The following is a 12988-nucleotide window of genomic DNA, read 5'->3' on the forward strand; positions in this document are numbered from 1 at the left end:
TGTGATTTTTTTAGTGAAAAAGCAGCTGCTGTAAAAATCCACATTGGCTCTGGATGATCGGGTTCCTGAAGTGAATGTAAACATGTGGGATTTGATTATGGGGTTCGTCACTGCTTTAGTCGAACGCTTTTTAAATCCTGTTATTGTATATGATGTTTGTAAAGCCTTTCCTTGTAGCACAAACACTGAATGTCATGGTTGGTTTAAAGAGGGTTAGCGCTAGATCGTCTGCTCCGGAGGGACGGTCTACTGTGAGTTTGTATAGATCTATGAGTTGGTTTGTCTAAAAATACAAATAATCCTAATCCTTAAAGTTAACCCCTTAACTCCCACCTGAACCGAGCACATTTTCTACAGTTTGGCTTTACCCCAATCCAAAAGCTTCTGGGAAAAAGTGATGGAAAAAAAAAGCAATGATGGAAATGTGACAAAAAAGTGGGAAAACATTGACAAAAAAGTGACGAAAAATTGATGAAAAATTGATGAAAAAATGACGAAAAAAATTGACAAAAAAATGACAAAAATGTGATAAAAAATTACAAAAAAGTTACAAAAATGAGTTGAACACCCAACAAAAAAATGTTGGAAAAAAAAGTGATGACGTGAGGAAAAAGCTCCTCTCGGTTCAGGCGGGAGTTAAGAGGTGAACCATTTCCCTGGCCCTAACCTTCATTTGTGTCATGACAGACTGTCCCTCCTGAGCAAACGATCTAGCACTAACCTTTAAAGAGTTAGAGCTTTTCCTGTTTGCGTGAATGTAACGGTTAATATTAATGTTAGATCAGGAAGAATTTGACTTGATTAAAGGTGTATGGAGCAAGTGCAGGAGGTGGAGAGACAGCTGTCCAATTTCCCATTTAAGGACTTTGGATTGTTCATACAGAGTGCCTCAGACTTCTCTTTCTGTGACTTTTGATTTCTCCACCTCCTGCACTTGCTCCATACACCTTTAATCAAGTCAAATTCTTCCTGATCCTGCGACGCTGGCCCAGTCTTGGAAGAGCAACTGTTTGTTAGCCTTCTAGGGCAGGTATTCAGCTTCCACATATTTCATTTCTTAAGATTTGCATTAACATTTCATCAAACCGAGGAAAGAGAAATGACCACAGGGAAAGCCTTTGAGCAAAAAAAAGAAGACAGGGCACAATCAGCCAAAACTGCTACTGTGTGTGTTCAAACCATCATTTTGGTCTTTTCAATAATAAAAAACAACATTTTTCGAAAATGTTTGACTTAATGCCAGTTTGAATCCATTAAAATGATCTAATGACATGAAAAACCTTGATTTTGGCATTATTGATTAATCTCCAAAGCTAATCAGAATCCCTGGTGCCATCGCTTTGACCAATGAGACGAGCTCTCCCTGTGAACCGGCCTCAGGGCCAATCAGGAGGGACTTGATTGTTTACTTTCACATTTCACTTCTTTAAAGGGATGTTTCAGGATGTTTGACATAGGGCCTCATTTCCTCGTTTTCCAGAGTGTTGCTGATTTCTGGAGATATTTTTTTTGTAATTCATGCAGTTCTTATGTTTGAGTTTCGTGGCGCTAGGCTAATGCAAGGCTAGTGCATGTCTATGGTATCAGCTAGCCTGCATTAAAAACAGTGTGACCCGCTCCACAGAGCACCTGAGGTGAATCACTGATAACACCAGACTAACCATATACATGTCTGTGTCCATAGAATCATTTTGACCATTTTGCATTAAAAATACTATATATTATATATATATAGGTCCCAGGTTCGATTCCCACCTGGAAAGGGCCTTTCTGTGTAGAGTTTGCATGTTCTCCCCGTGTCTGCGTAGGTTTCCTCCGGGTGCTCCGGTCTCTGTGGGACTATGCTGGTTAAATAAAGGTCAAAATAATAATAATAATTTGAGCAGCATCAGCTTTGTGGTTGTATAAGCTACGCGGCGGTGGAGTGATCTGCTAGAAAATAGTCCCACAAAATGCGATCATTCATGTGATGCAGGTCAGTTATTGACACAGACATGTATATGGTTAGTCTGGTGTTATCAGTGATTTGCCTCAGGTGCTCTGTGGAGCGGGTCACACTGTTTTTAATGCAGGCTAGCTGATACCATAGACATGTGCTAGCCTTGCATTAGCCTAGCACCACGAAACTCTTCAAACATAAGAACTGCATGACTTAAAAAATAATAATAATATCTCCAGAAATCAGCAACACTCTGGATAACGAGGAAATGAGGCCCTATGTCAAACATCCTGAAACATCCCTTTAAGGAGGAGCCAAAAAAAAATGAATAAGTAAAACGTGACCGACCTCCGGTGCACTCTGCATGATGTTGGGGTTAACCAGGTCTCGGAGCGCCGGCCGATCACCCTGAACCCGGGAGAACGTGGCTGATGACGGGGCACTGTTCATGGCCTTCAGAGTCTCATCCAGCCTGGACACATGTGAACAAACATCAAAATCATTTCATCTGCAACTGAAGGGCCATTGACATGAATGGAGAGCTGCTGCTGGAGTTTAAAAACATGTGAACTCATAATGTGGTGAATGTGCCTGTCAAGGAGGTCCTCTGGGTGGAGACATAATAATGGTTTCATATCTTGACACTTTTTGTGGCTTTTTTGTCACTTTTTTCTCTGGTTTTAGTCACTTTTTAGTAGATTTTTTGTGGCTCTGTTGCCTCGATTTTGTCTCTTTTTTTTGTTTCTTTTTCATCACATTTTTGTCACTTTTCGTAGCTTCTTGTGGCTTTTTTGTCACCGTTTTTTGACTAGTTTTACTCCCTTTTTAGTTGATTTTCTGTGGCTTTGTTGTCACTTTTTCATCACATTTTTGTCACTTTTTTCACTAGTTTTAGTCACTTTTTAGTTTGGCTTTGTTGCCTCGATTTTGTCTCTTTTTTTGTTTCTTTTTCATCACATTTTTGTCACATTTCGTAGCTTCTTGTGGCTTTTTTGTCACTGGTTTTTTGACTAGTTTTACTCACTTTTTAGTAGATTTTTGTGGCTTTGTTGTCACTTTGTTGTCACTTTTTTGTCACTTTTTCATCTAATTTTGGTCACTTTTTTGTAGTTTTCTGTGGCTCTGTTGCCTCGATTTTGTCTCTTTTTTTGGTCATTTTTTCATCACATTTTTGTCACTTTTCGTAGCTTCTTGTGGCTTTTTTGTCACCTTTTTTTTGACTAGTTTTACTCACTTTTTAGTTGATTTTCTGTGGCTTTGTTGTTACTTTTTCATCACATTTCTGTCACTTTTTTCACTAGTTTTAGTCACTTTTTAGTTTGGCTTTGTTGCCTCGATTTTGTCTCTTTTTTTTGTTTCTTTTTCATCACATTTATGTCACTTTTCGTAGCTTCTTGTGGCTTTTTTGTCACAGTTTTTTTGACTAGTTTTACTCACTTTTTAGTTGATTTTTTGTGGCTTCGTTGCTTCGATTTTGTCTCTTTTTTGTCACTTTTTCATCACATTTTTGTCACTATTTCATCACATTTTTGTCAGTTTTTAGTTGATTTTTTGTGGCTTTTTTTGTCATTTTTTCATCTAATTTTGGTCACTTTTTTGTAGCCTTCTGTGGCTTTGTTGCCTCGATTTTGTCTCTTTTTTTGTCGTTTTTTCATCACATTTTTGTCACTTTTCGTAGCTTCTTGTGGCTTTTTTGTCACTGTTTTTTTGACTAGTTTTACACACTTTTTAGTTTGTTTAGCTTTGTTGTCACTTTTTAATCACATTTTTGTCACTTTTTTCATCACATTTTTGTCACTTTTTAGTTGATTTTTTGTGGCTTTGTTGCCTCGATTTTGTCTCTTTTTTGTCACTTTTTTGTCACTTTTTCATCTAATTTTGGTCACTTTTTTGTAGCTTTCTGTGGCTCTGTAGCCTCGATTTTGTCTCTTTTTGGTAATTTTTTCATCACATTTTTGTCACTTTTCGTAGCTTCTTGTGGCTTTTTTGTCACTTTTTTTGACTAGTTTTACTCACATTTTAGTAGACATTCTGTGGCTTTGTTGTCACTTTTTCTTCACATTTCTGTCACTTTTTTCACTAGTTTTAGTCACTTTTTAGTTGATTTTCTGTGGCTTTTTTGTCACTTTTTTGTCATTTTTGCACAAATGAAGTCGGTACAGTCGGTCAAAGACAGAAAAACATGCAGGATTCGCTCATGTCCATTGAAGTGAATGGGATTCGAAAGTGCAACACCAGCTAATCCTCCCTCGTACTCACTTGGTGTAGTACTCCTTTGTACTCACTTGGTGTAGTACTCTCTTGTACTCACTTGGTGTAGTACTCCCTTGTACTCACTTGGTGTAGTACTCCTTTGTACTCACTTGGTGTAGTACTCCCTTGTACTCACTTGGTGTAGTACTCCCTTGTACTCACTTGGTGTAGTACTCCCTCGTACTCACTTGGTGTAGTACTCCCTTGTACTCACTTGGTGTAGTACTCCCTTGTACTCACTTGGTGTAGTACTCCCTTGTACTCACTTGGTGTAGTACTCCCTTGTACTCACTTGGTGTAGTACTCCCTTGTACTCACTTGGTGTAGTACTCCCTTGTACTCACTTGGTGTAGTACTCCCTCGTACTCACTTGGTGTAGTACTCCCTTGTACTCACTTGGTGTAGTACTCCTTTGTACTCACTTGGTGTAGTACTCCCTTGTACTCACTTGGTGTAGTACTCCCTTGTACTCACTTGGTGTAGTACTCCCTTGTACTCACTTGGTGTAGTACTCCTTTGTACTCACTTGGTGTAGTACTCCCTTGTACTCACTTGGTGTAGTACTCCCTTGTACTCACTTGGTGTAGTACTCCTTTGTACTCACTTGGTGTAGTACTCCCTTGTACTCACTTGGTGTAGTACTCCCTTGTACTCACTTGGTGTAGTACTCCCTTGTACTCACTTGGTGTAGTACTCCTTTGTACTCACTTGGTGTAGTACTCCCTTGTACTCACTTGGTGTAGTACTCCCTTGTACTCACTTGGTGTAGTACTCCCTTGTACTCACTTGGTGTAGTACTCCCTTGTACTCACTTGGTGTAGTACTCCTTTGTACTCACTTGGTGTAGTACTCCCTTGTACTCACTTGGTGTAGTACTCCCTTGTACTCACTTGGTGTAGTACTCCCTTGTACTCACTTGGTGTAGTACTCCCTTGTACTCACTTGGTGTAGTACTCCCTTGTACTCACTTGGTGTAGTACTCCCTTGTACTCACTTGGTGTAGTACTCCCTTGTACTCACTTGGTGTAGTACTCCCTCGTACTCACTTGGTGTAGTACTCCCTTGTACTCACTTGGTGTAGTACTCCCTTGTACTCACTTGGTGTAGTACTCCCTTGTACTCACTTGGTGTAGTACTCCCTTGTACTCACTTGGTGTAGTACTCCCTTGTACTCACTTGGTGTAGTACTCCCTTGTACTCACTTGGTGTAGTACTCCCTTGTACTCACTTGGTGTAGTACTCCCTTGTACTCACTTGGTGTAGTACTCCTTTGTACTCACTTGGTGTAGTACTCCCTTGTACTCACTTGGTGTAGTACTCCCTTGTACTCACTTGGTGTAGTACTCCCTTGTACTCACTTGGTGTAGTACTCCCTTGTACTCACTTGGTGTAGTACTCCCTTGTACTCACTTGGTGTAGTACTCCCTTGTACTCACTTGGTGTAGTACTCCCTTGTACTCACTTGGTGTAGTACTCCCTTGTACTCACTTGGTGTAGTACTCCCTTGTACTCACTTGGTGTAGTACTCCCTTGTACTCACTTGGTGTAGTACTCCCTTGTACTCACTTGGTGTAGTACTCCCTTGTACTCACTTGGTGTAGTACTCCCTTGTACTCACTTGGTGTAGTACTCCCTTGTACTCACTTGGTGTAGTACTCCTTGAGACCGTCTCCCTCCTCGACGACTTGTCTCCCGGCGAAGTCCAGCGTGATCTTGCGGTCTTTCCGAGAGGCGTGGCGGATCTCCCTCAGCTCCTCCTCTTTCCGCCGCAGTTTCTCTCTCTCACCCGGAGACAGCCACTGGTTCGAGTCCGAGGCAAAGTAATCCGACTCATCGTCCAGAACCTGGGTCCTCCTCACGCTGGAATGAAGAAAACGTCAGTGGACACATCACTTAAGTCAGAGCTCGGGCATCTCAGCTCTGACATGTCACAGTTTTATCATTCAGGATTCCTCCAACATAACCAACATTTGTACCTGTTTTTGTCAAACTCCAGCAGTTTGTCCTTGTGCTGCACAGCCTTCTCCAGACCAGCCTTCATCTTGGCCTCCTGGTGCGGGAGATAGTCTCGCTCTCCATCTGCAAACAAGCCAATGTTTCAATCAAGCCTGACAATTCACAGGCGACAAACAGGGACATCACGGCAAAAAAGGCAGAGGCGGCATTACTGGCACTCTTTACTTTGATCTTAAAGGGGGGGGATTATGCAAAAAATTGACTTTTCCAAGCTTTCCATCCTGTTATTGTGTCACTCCCTCATTAAAAACATGGCTGAAGTGTTGCCTTGGCACATTCACGTATTTCTGAGTAATCTGTAAAAACTCTGATGGCGGCCATTTTAGGGATAGGTTTGCCTGAGTCCTCCTAGGAACGCCCCCACCTCCTGGAGACGCCTCCGAGCTTTGGTCACCAGCCGAGTAACCAACCACTGCTCCTCAGCAGAACCCCCTCCCCACTGATGCCACAGACAGCGACACCAGACAGGAGCCCGAGCCTTTGAGGTGAACAAACTTGTGTCTGATTTTCACCGCGTTGTCTCTCAGCCTGAGGCCGAGGAAGTTGAGGGAGGTTCGTTTTAAGGCTGTGACTGAGCTCTTTTCAATGGTAAATGGACTCAACTTATACAGCGCTTTTCTGCCTTTATCAGGCCCAAAGCTCTTTACAGTAAGGAACCCAGTCACTCTCTCATTCATACACCAGTTAGGTGTATGACCGGAGGTTAGGGTGAAGTGTCTTGCACAATAACAGTGTGCATTTGCAGGAAACCCACGACCATCCGATCACGGGACGGGTCGCTCTACCAACTGCACCACCGTCGCCCTGGGAAGTCTCGCCCCGGGAAGTCTCCATCACTTAATGATCCAGAGATATCGGCCTTTAATCAATGTATATCGGCCGATATAGTAAAAGACCCATATATTGGCTCAATATCGGCCAGCCGATATATCGGTCAACCAGAGGTGGGCAGTCACATCTACTCAAGTACATGAGAATGAGTAACTTTTCTTCTTAAAGTAGTTTGATCATATGGGACTCTTTACTTCACCAGAGTAAAATTATAATGAAGTATCTGTGTCTTACTCGAGTAAAAATAATTGTTGCTTTTTTCCCTGTGAGTAAATATTTAAGCTGCTTCATTTTGATTTATAAAGTAGATGCTCCTTGTTCTTCAGAATAATTCAGTTTTTCAGTATTTTCGGCCATTTTCTGGGAATGTTCTTTGTGAATCTCATGAGTTCCACAAACCCTCACCTCCCATGAGCTTCTTCCTGAGCTTCTGGCTTTTGTTCGAGTCTCTTTGCAGAATTTCCTGCTCCTCTCTGGTGCACACCTGAGAAACACAAACATGATCAAATCCTCCTCTGCACAGTGCACAGAGAAGTTCACCGTGGGCTGGATCTGGACTAAACGTATAAGTAAACATTCTGAAAACATGTGTAACAGTGGCTTCTTCATATTGAACATGTGATACACAGAGTGGCCAGTAGGTGATGCTCTGACCAGGCTTCCGCAGAACAGACAGGGCCCGGAGCCCTCCTGCTCACACGCGATGCGACCGCAGCTGGTGCAGTTGTTGATGAGCTTGTGCTTTTGAGCAAGGCAGTCGCAGGCGTGTCTCCCGGGCAGCAGGACGGCCAGCTTGTCCTGGCCTTCCTGAGCGTAAAGGTTCACAAACTTGTTCTTCTTCTTGGTGGAGCTGTCGCGGTCTTGGCTCTGGAAGAGAGGAGGGGGTCATGAAAGAATCCAACGAGAATCAGAAAAGTGTGAGTGACTTTACAGGAGGAGCGTAAAACAGTTCACACTTTAATCTCACTTTTCAGGAAGTTTATTTGTCACATTAAAGGCAAACACACGGGCTGCTGTTTCACACGACCCGTTTTCAACCACAAAACGCATGAAAAAGAGAAAGAACATTGGTATTATTACGCCTTACAATATAGTTCCCCCTTTTATAGCAGATATCTGTATGTGCTGACTTTATTCGACATCTCCATGGAGACGAACTGGAGACGAACCCGTCCCGGTGAAGTTACAGGTCATGTCTAAGAGGACGTGAGCCGCTCACAGCAAAATCACACCTTTGTTTAAACTTTTATGAGGTAATTTTCAATGATGAAAATATCCGTCAGAAAATAAATTCTTGTACTTAAATTTTATTTATTAGGTAAATTCTACGCGGTGTAGCTTTAAAAAATCCACATTGTTTAATTTTGTGTAACGAGACTTTATCGTGTAACACTTCACATAACCATATATAAATAGGGGAAAGGTGGAAGAGCTCGGTAGCTTCTATCTTCACCTGGTTTGAGCTACATGTATGAGTATGAGTATGAGTATGAGTATGAGCATGGAGTGAATGTGTCTCATGTAAAGCGCTTTGTGACTATGTCTGTGAAAGGCTCTGTATAAATAAAGATCTTCTTCTATAGTGGAGAGGAGTAGAGGCTAAATGCTAACACCGTCTGTGCTGTGTTTACATGACCGAGGACACGCGTGAAGACCAGACAGGTCCACATGAACTCGTCTAAGCTCTGGCAAGAACATATCTCAGTCTGGAAAAACGCTGGCCTGTTTCTTTAACTTAACCAAGGCACGTAGAATGAAACCGTTATAACAGCTATAACATAGAGTACTGTGGTGCTACAAATATCATGAAGAATAGTCTGGATTGTTGGCGCTCTACAGCTGAATCCCAAAAACAGCGCGGCCTCAGTGTGTTAAAGGAACAGGCCACCGTTTTTACATACTGAGATATGTTCTTACCTAACCTTAGTCGAGTTAATATATCCCCGTCTGGTCAGAGATCGAACCCGGCTGTGCTGAACTCACCCTGGCCTGATCGATGGGAGTCTTGACCGTCTCCGGCTCGGGCTCCGCTTGGCTGATCGACAGCACCTCTTTGTTCCGACCTTTGCGCTTGGATTTCTTCTGAGACTCTCTGGAAGCGTCCGCAGACTCTGAAAGACCAGTGACGTGTTTACAGTCTGCTACAGCATTAGAAGAGTAAGAAGAGAAGCATTACCTGCAGAGACGAGAGGCTCCTTCAGCACGAACAGCCCCGCCGGGTCCAGGGTCGGCCTCTGAGTCTGAGTCCTCTCCCACTTCTTCAGAAGCTCGTCGATGAAGTGCTTCTTTCTCCCGTCTGTTCCCTGCAGCAGGTCTCCCACGTATTCCTCCAGCTCCTCGCGGTTCTCAATGGTCAAAATATACCTTAACACAATACGACCAACATTTAGAACTTATTTGGACCCGTGAATGTGAAGCTGCGACTCTGGTAAAGTAAAGACTAAATTATACATGGAATCAATTAGAAAGAGGCTGTTTTTTGGTGAAATGAATCCAGGTTAACAATCATGACCTTGGAATTATTTCAGATCATGAAAAGACAAAAACACCTGTCAAAAAAAGTTGCATTTTTGAACCCAAAAATACTCATAAATCTGAGTACAGTTGATCATTTTCTAAATAAACCGGCAGCGCCCGCGAGATAAGGGCTGTTTTGAGTAAACACTTCAGGGGGACGCGAGACGACGGAGGTTGGAAACCACTGGTCTCGTGCAAAACTTTTGGTTCTAAGATGATTTTGAAAAATGCCTCCTGGAACCGCCACCTTAAAGGAACAGGCCGTTTTTCCACACTGAGATATGTTCTTACCTGAGCTGTGACGAGTTCTTTAGGACCTGTCTGATCTTCAGTCACGTAAACACAGCGCAGACGGCGTTAGCATTTAGCATCCGTGCAGTAAAGTGAAGATTACTGCGTGGATTTCGAACTACTCCTGGTATTATTACGCCTTACAATATAGTCCCCCCTTTTATCCGCTTAGAAAATCCACATTGTTTAATTGTGTGTAATTATACTTTGTAGTGGAACACTTCACGTAACCATATTTAAATAGGGAAAACGTGGAAGAGCTTGGTAGCTTCTATCTTGACCTGTTTTGGAGCTATAGAGGAGAGAGGGAGAGGCTAAATGCTAACGCCGTCTGCGCTGTGTTTACGTGACTGAAGATCAGACAGGTCCTAAAGAACTCGTCACAGCTCAGGTAAGAACATATCTCAGTGTGGAAAAACGCTGGCCTGTTCCTTTAACGTGGTGGAGGGTTTGAGCTGAATGATCCTGGAGCTCTGTTGTCGGGGCTTCGTGCCCCTGTAGGGTCTCCCAGAGCAAACAGGTCCTATAGGTGACGGGTCAGACAAAGAGCGGTTCAGAAGCTCCTTATGAGAGACCAACAGGCCCGGTTCATCGTGAGGCCGTCCTTCTGTGGACCCACCACCTGCAGGAGGCGCCATAGGGGCTGGTGCAGCTCCCACAACTGCCCCCACGACCCGGCAACGGACAAGTGGAAGAAAATGGATGGATGGCCTGAAAATACTAGTCTCGCCAACCAGACTCCGCTTCTTTACAGAAGAGGGTCTGGCAACACTCGCGCTTTCAAAGGAAGTGACGCAGCGATTATGGAGCCGACCGACCAATCAGAGCAGCTCCTGAACGGGCGTCACGTTGTTGCGCCTTTGATTTGTAGTTTTTCAACACGAGCGACCACTTCCCGTAATGCTCGGTTTGCTTGTGTTCTTAAGTTTTTCATACATAAACGACAGAAGTCATTTACTGACCTCTGTGTGGCAGGAGCGCCATTGTTAATGTCCCAATGACACAACTTTCTTGTGGCTGTTTCTGTCGTCACATCCGCTATGTTCTCATTGGCTGCTGCGGTTCGGTCGTCCTACATTAGTCCCGCCTCCAGCAGTAGCTTTTCCACGACAGGGTCGCCAGACTAGTCTCCTGTTTATTCATTAATAAACATCGGAGATTAGTCTGGATGCCAGGATATGAAAATACAGTTCCTTGAAAAATTTGAGCTATATCGATATTCAACCTAAATATATCTAGTAAATATACCTAAATATATTATTAAAAAAAGCCTCGTTACAGAAGCTCAAAGTCGTATATAATGATGCTTTTAGGTCCAGTAGTGCCAGTGCTGCTCTGCCAGGCTCGTGTCAACAGCTTTCAGGCACTAATGACAACTTTCTATTTTAAATTCATTTGTCGCCTCAACGACTCTGTGAGCTCTTTGGTGGCTCTGGTGAAGCCCAGGTCTTTGGTACCAGTGTCCTGTATGGAAACACTGGTATAGCTGTCTTTAATAATTTTGTATGTATTGTTCATGTGAGTCTTGTCTGTATCTTTTAATACCATGGACCTAGAGCTTCAATAAAGAATGATGAAAGAAATGAAAGATATGGGGATATGACACTTGGTCCATATCGCCCCCAGCCCTGAGTGACATCAAGAAATCTGTCCACATGAGGCAAAGAGAGAGATGTCATCACTCACAAAATGAGATGATTTACTTAAAAACCTGAAAATGATGTACTTAAGTAACATGTTTAAGTAACAGTACTTTTGCAAATAGTTTATTCATAGAGTGCTTTTTACTTCAGGAGCAAATTGTATTACATGTTTCAGTCCCAAGCTTTAATAAAAGTGTGGTTTAAACTTCAGAGGAGTCTGTTTTAGACTTTAGACCTGAATCATTTACAAACAAAACTAAATTATGAAGAATCCTAAAGCAATGAACAAATACAACAAACACAGCGGGGCATTAGGATATAATAACAGAATATAAACGTGATTGTGAAGCTGCTCTGAACGTGCCTGACAGGTGACGTCAGTCCGTTAGCCGTTAGCATGATATATATATGAATATCCTGCACTTTTCTTACTTGACAATGTCCTCACAGGCCTCGATCCCGAACCTGTGGTGGAGCTGATCCACACACCACCCGAACAGCGCCTCCGACATGTTCCAGCCCGGATTCAAGCTGCTTTTCAGGCACAAAAACCGGCGTCGTGTCGGTCCACAGCGAGAACAGGCGTGTTTCCAGACGAGCGCATAACAAAGCGACACCGGTGCGCTCTTCAAATAGGACCCGCGAGGAACAGCGCGCGCACGTCAATGGTTCCGCTACGTTTATTACTGCGCTAAATAATAAACTGTGAGATGTTGTACTGTTATATGTTATACTATGTTATAATTTTTTTTATTTTATCATAGTTTTTCCGCTGAATAGACTCTAGACTCAAATGTAACAGCGCAAACCCTCCACTAAGGGGCGCCTCTGCACTCGTGAGGATTGTGGCTGTTTCTATGGACATGTTTTTAATGGTTTATCATTTTCAAATTGTGCATCTGTTACTTCTGTTTCTGTTGCAACAAACAAACGTAATTAACTTTTCCTCATTCCGACTGTGGACGTGTTTAACCTCTTAGTCCCCACCTGAACCGAGCAAACAAGGGACGGAAATGTGAAGAAAAAAGTCACAGAAACGGGACAAAAATGTGATGACAAAAGCCACAGAAAAGTGATAAAAATGTGATGGAAAAAGTGACAAAAAAGTGATTTAAAAAAGCCACAGAAGAGTAGCAAAAAAAGTGACAAAAGTGTGATGTAAAAGTGACAAAAAAGAGACAAAGACGAGACATCAAAGCTACAGAACACTAGTCAAAAAAGTGACAAAAAAGCCACAAGAAGCTACAAAAAGTGACAAAAGCGTGATGTAAAAGTGACAACAAAGCCACAGAAAATCTACTAAAAAGTGACTAAAACTAGTGGAAAAAGTGACCAAAAAAAGCCACAAGAAGCTACGAAAAGTGACAAAAATGAGATGAAAAAATGACCAAAAAAAGAGACAAAATCGAGGCAACAGAGCCACAGAAAGCTACAAAAAAGTGTCCAAAAATTAGATGAAAAAGTGACAAAAAAGTGACAAAAAAGTTATTTAAAAAAG

At 42.5% G+C, this 12988-nt stretch overlaps 1 protein-coding gene across 1 annotated transcript in view; it reads right to left on the minus strand.

The window, feature by feature from the left end:
- Positions 1–12007, minus strand: part of LOC306961691 (activating signal cointegrator 1-like) — a gene marked incomplete at its 3' end in the record, with an annotated part of 96896 nt that extends 84889 nt beyond the window's left edge. The window contains exons 1-8 of the mRNA XM_079554536.1: positions 11923–12007; positions 9216–9403; positions 9023–9150; positions 7694–7906; positions 7445–7523; positions 6169–6271; positions 5837–6052; positions 2288–2411 (exon numbers count right to left, since the gene is read on the minus strand). Coding sequence (XP_079410662.1) covers positions 2288–2411; positions 5837–6052; positions 6169–6271; positions 7445–7523; positions 7694–7906; positions 9023–9150; positions 9216–9403; positions 11923–12002 — 1131 coding nt within the window. The 5' untranslated portion in view covers positions 12003–12007. The remainder of the gene's footprint in view (positions 1–2287; positions 2412–5836; positions 6053–6168; positions 6272–7444; positions 7524–7693; positions 7907–9022; positions 9151–9215; positions 9404–11922) is intronic.
- Positions 12008–12988: the final 981 nt, after the last annotated feature.

This window comes from Gobius niger (genome assembly GCF_951799975.1).
Source record: "Gobius niger genome assembly, chromosome: 4".
NCBI lineage: Eukaryota > Metazoa > Chordata > Actinopteri > Gobiiformes > Gobiidae > Gobius > Gobius niger.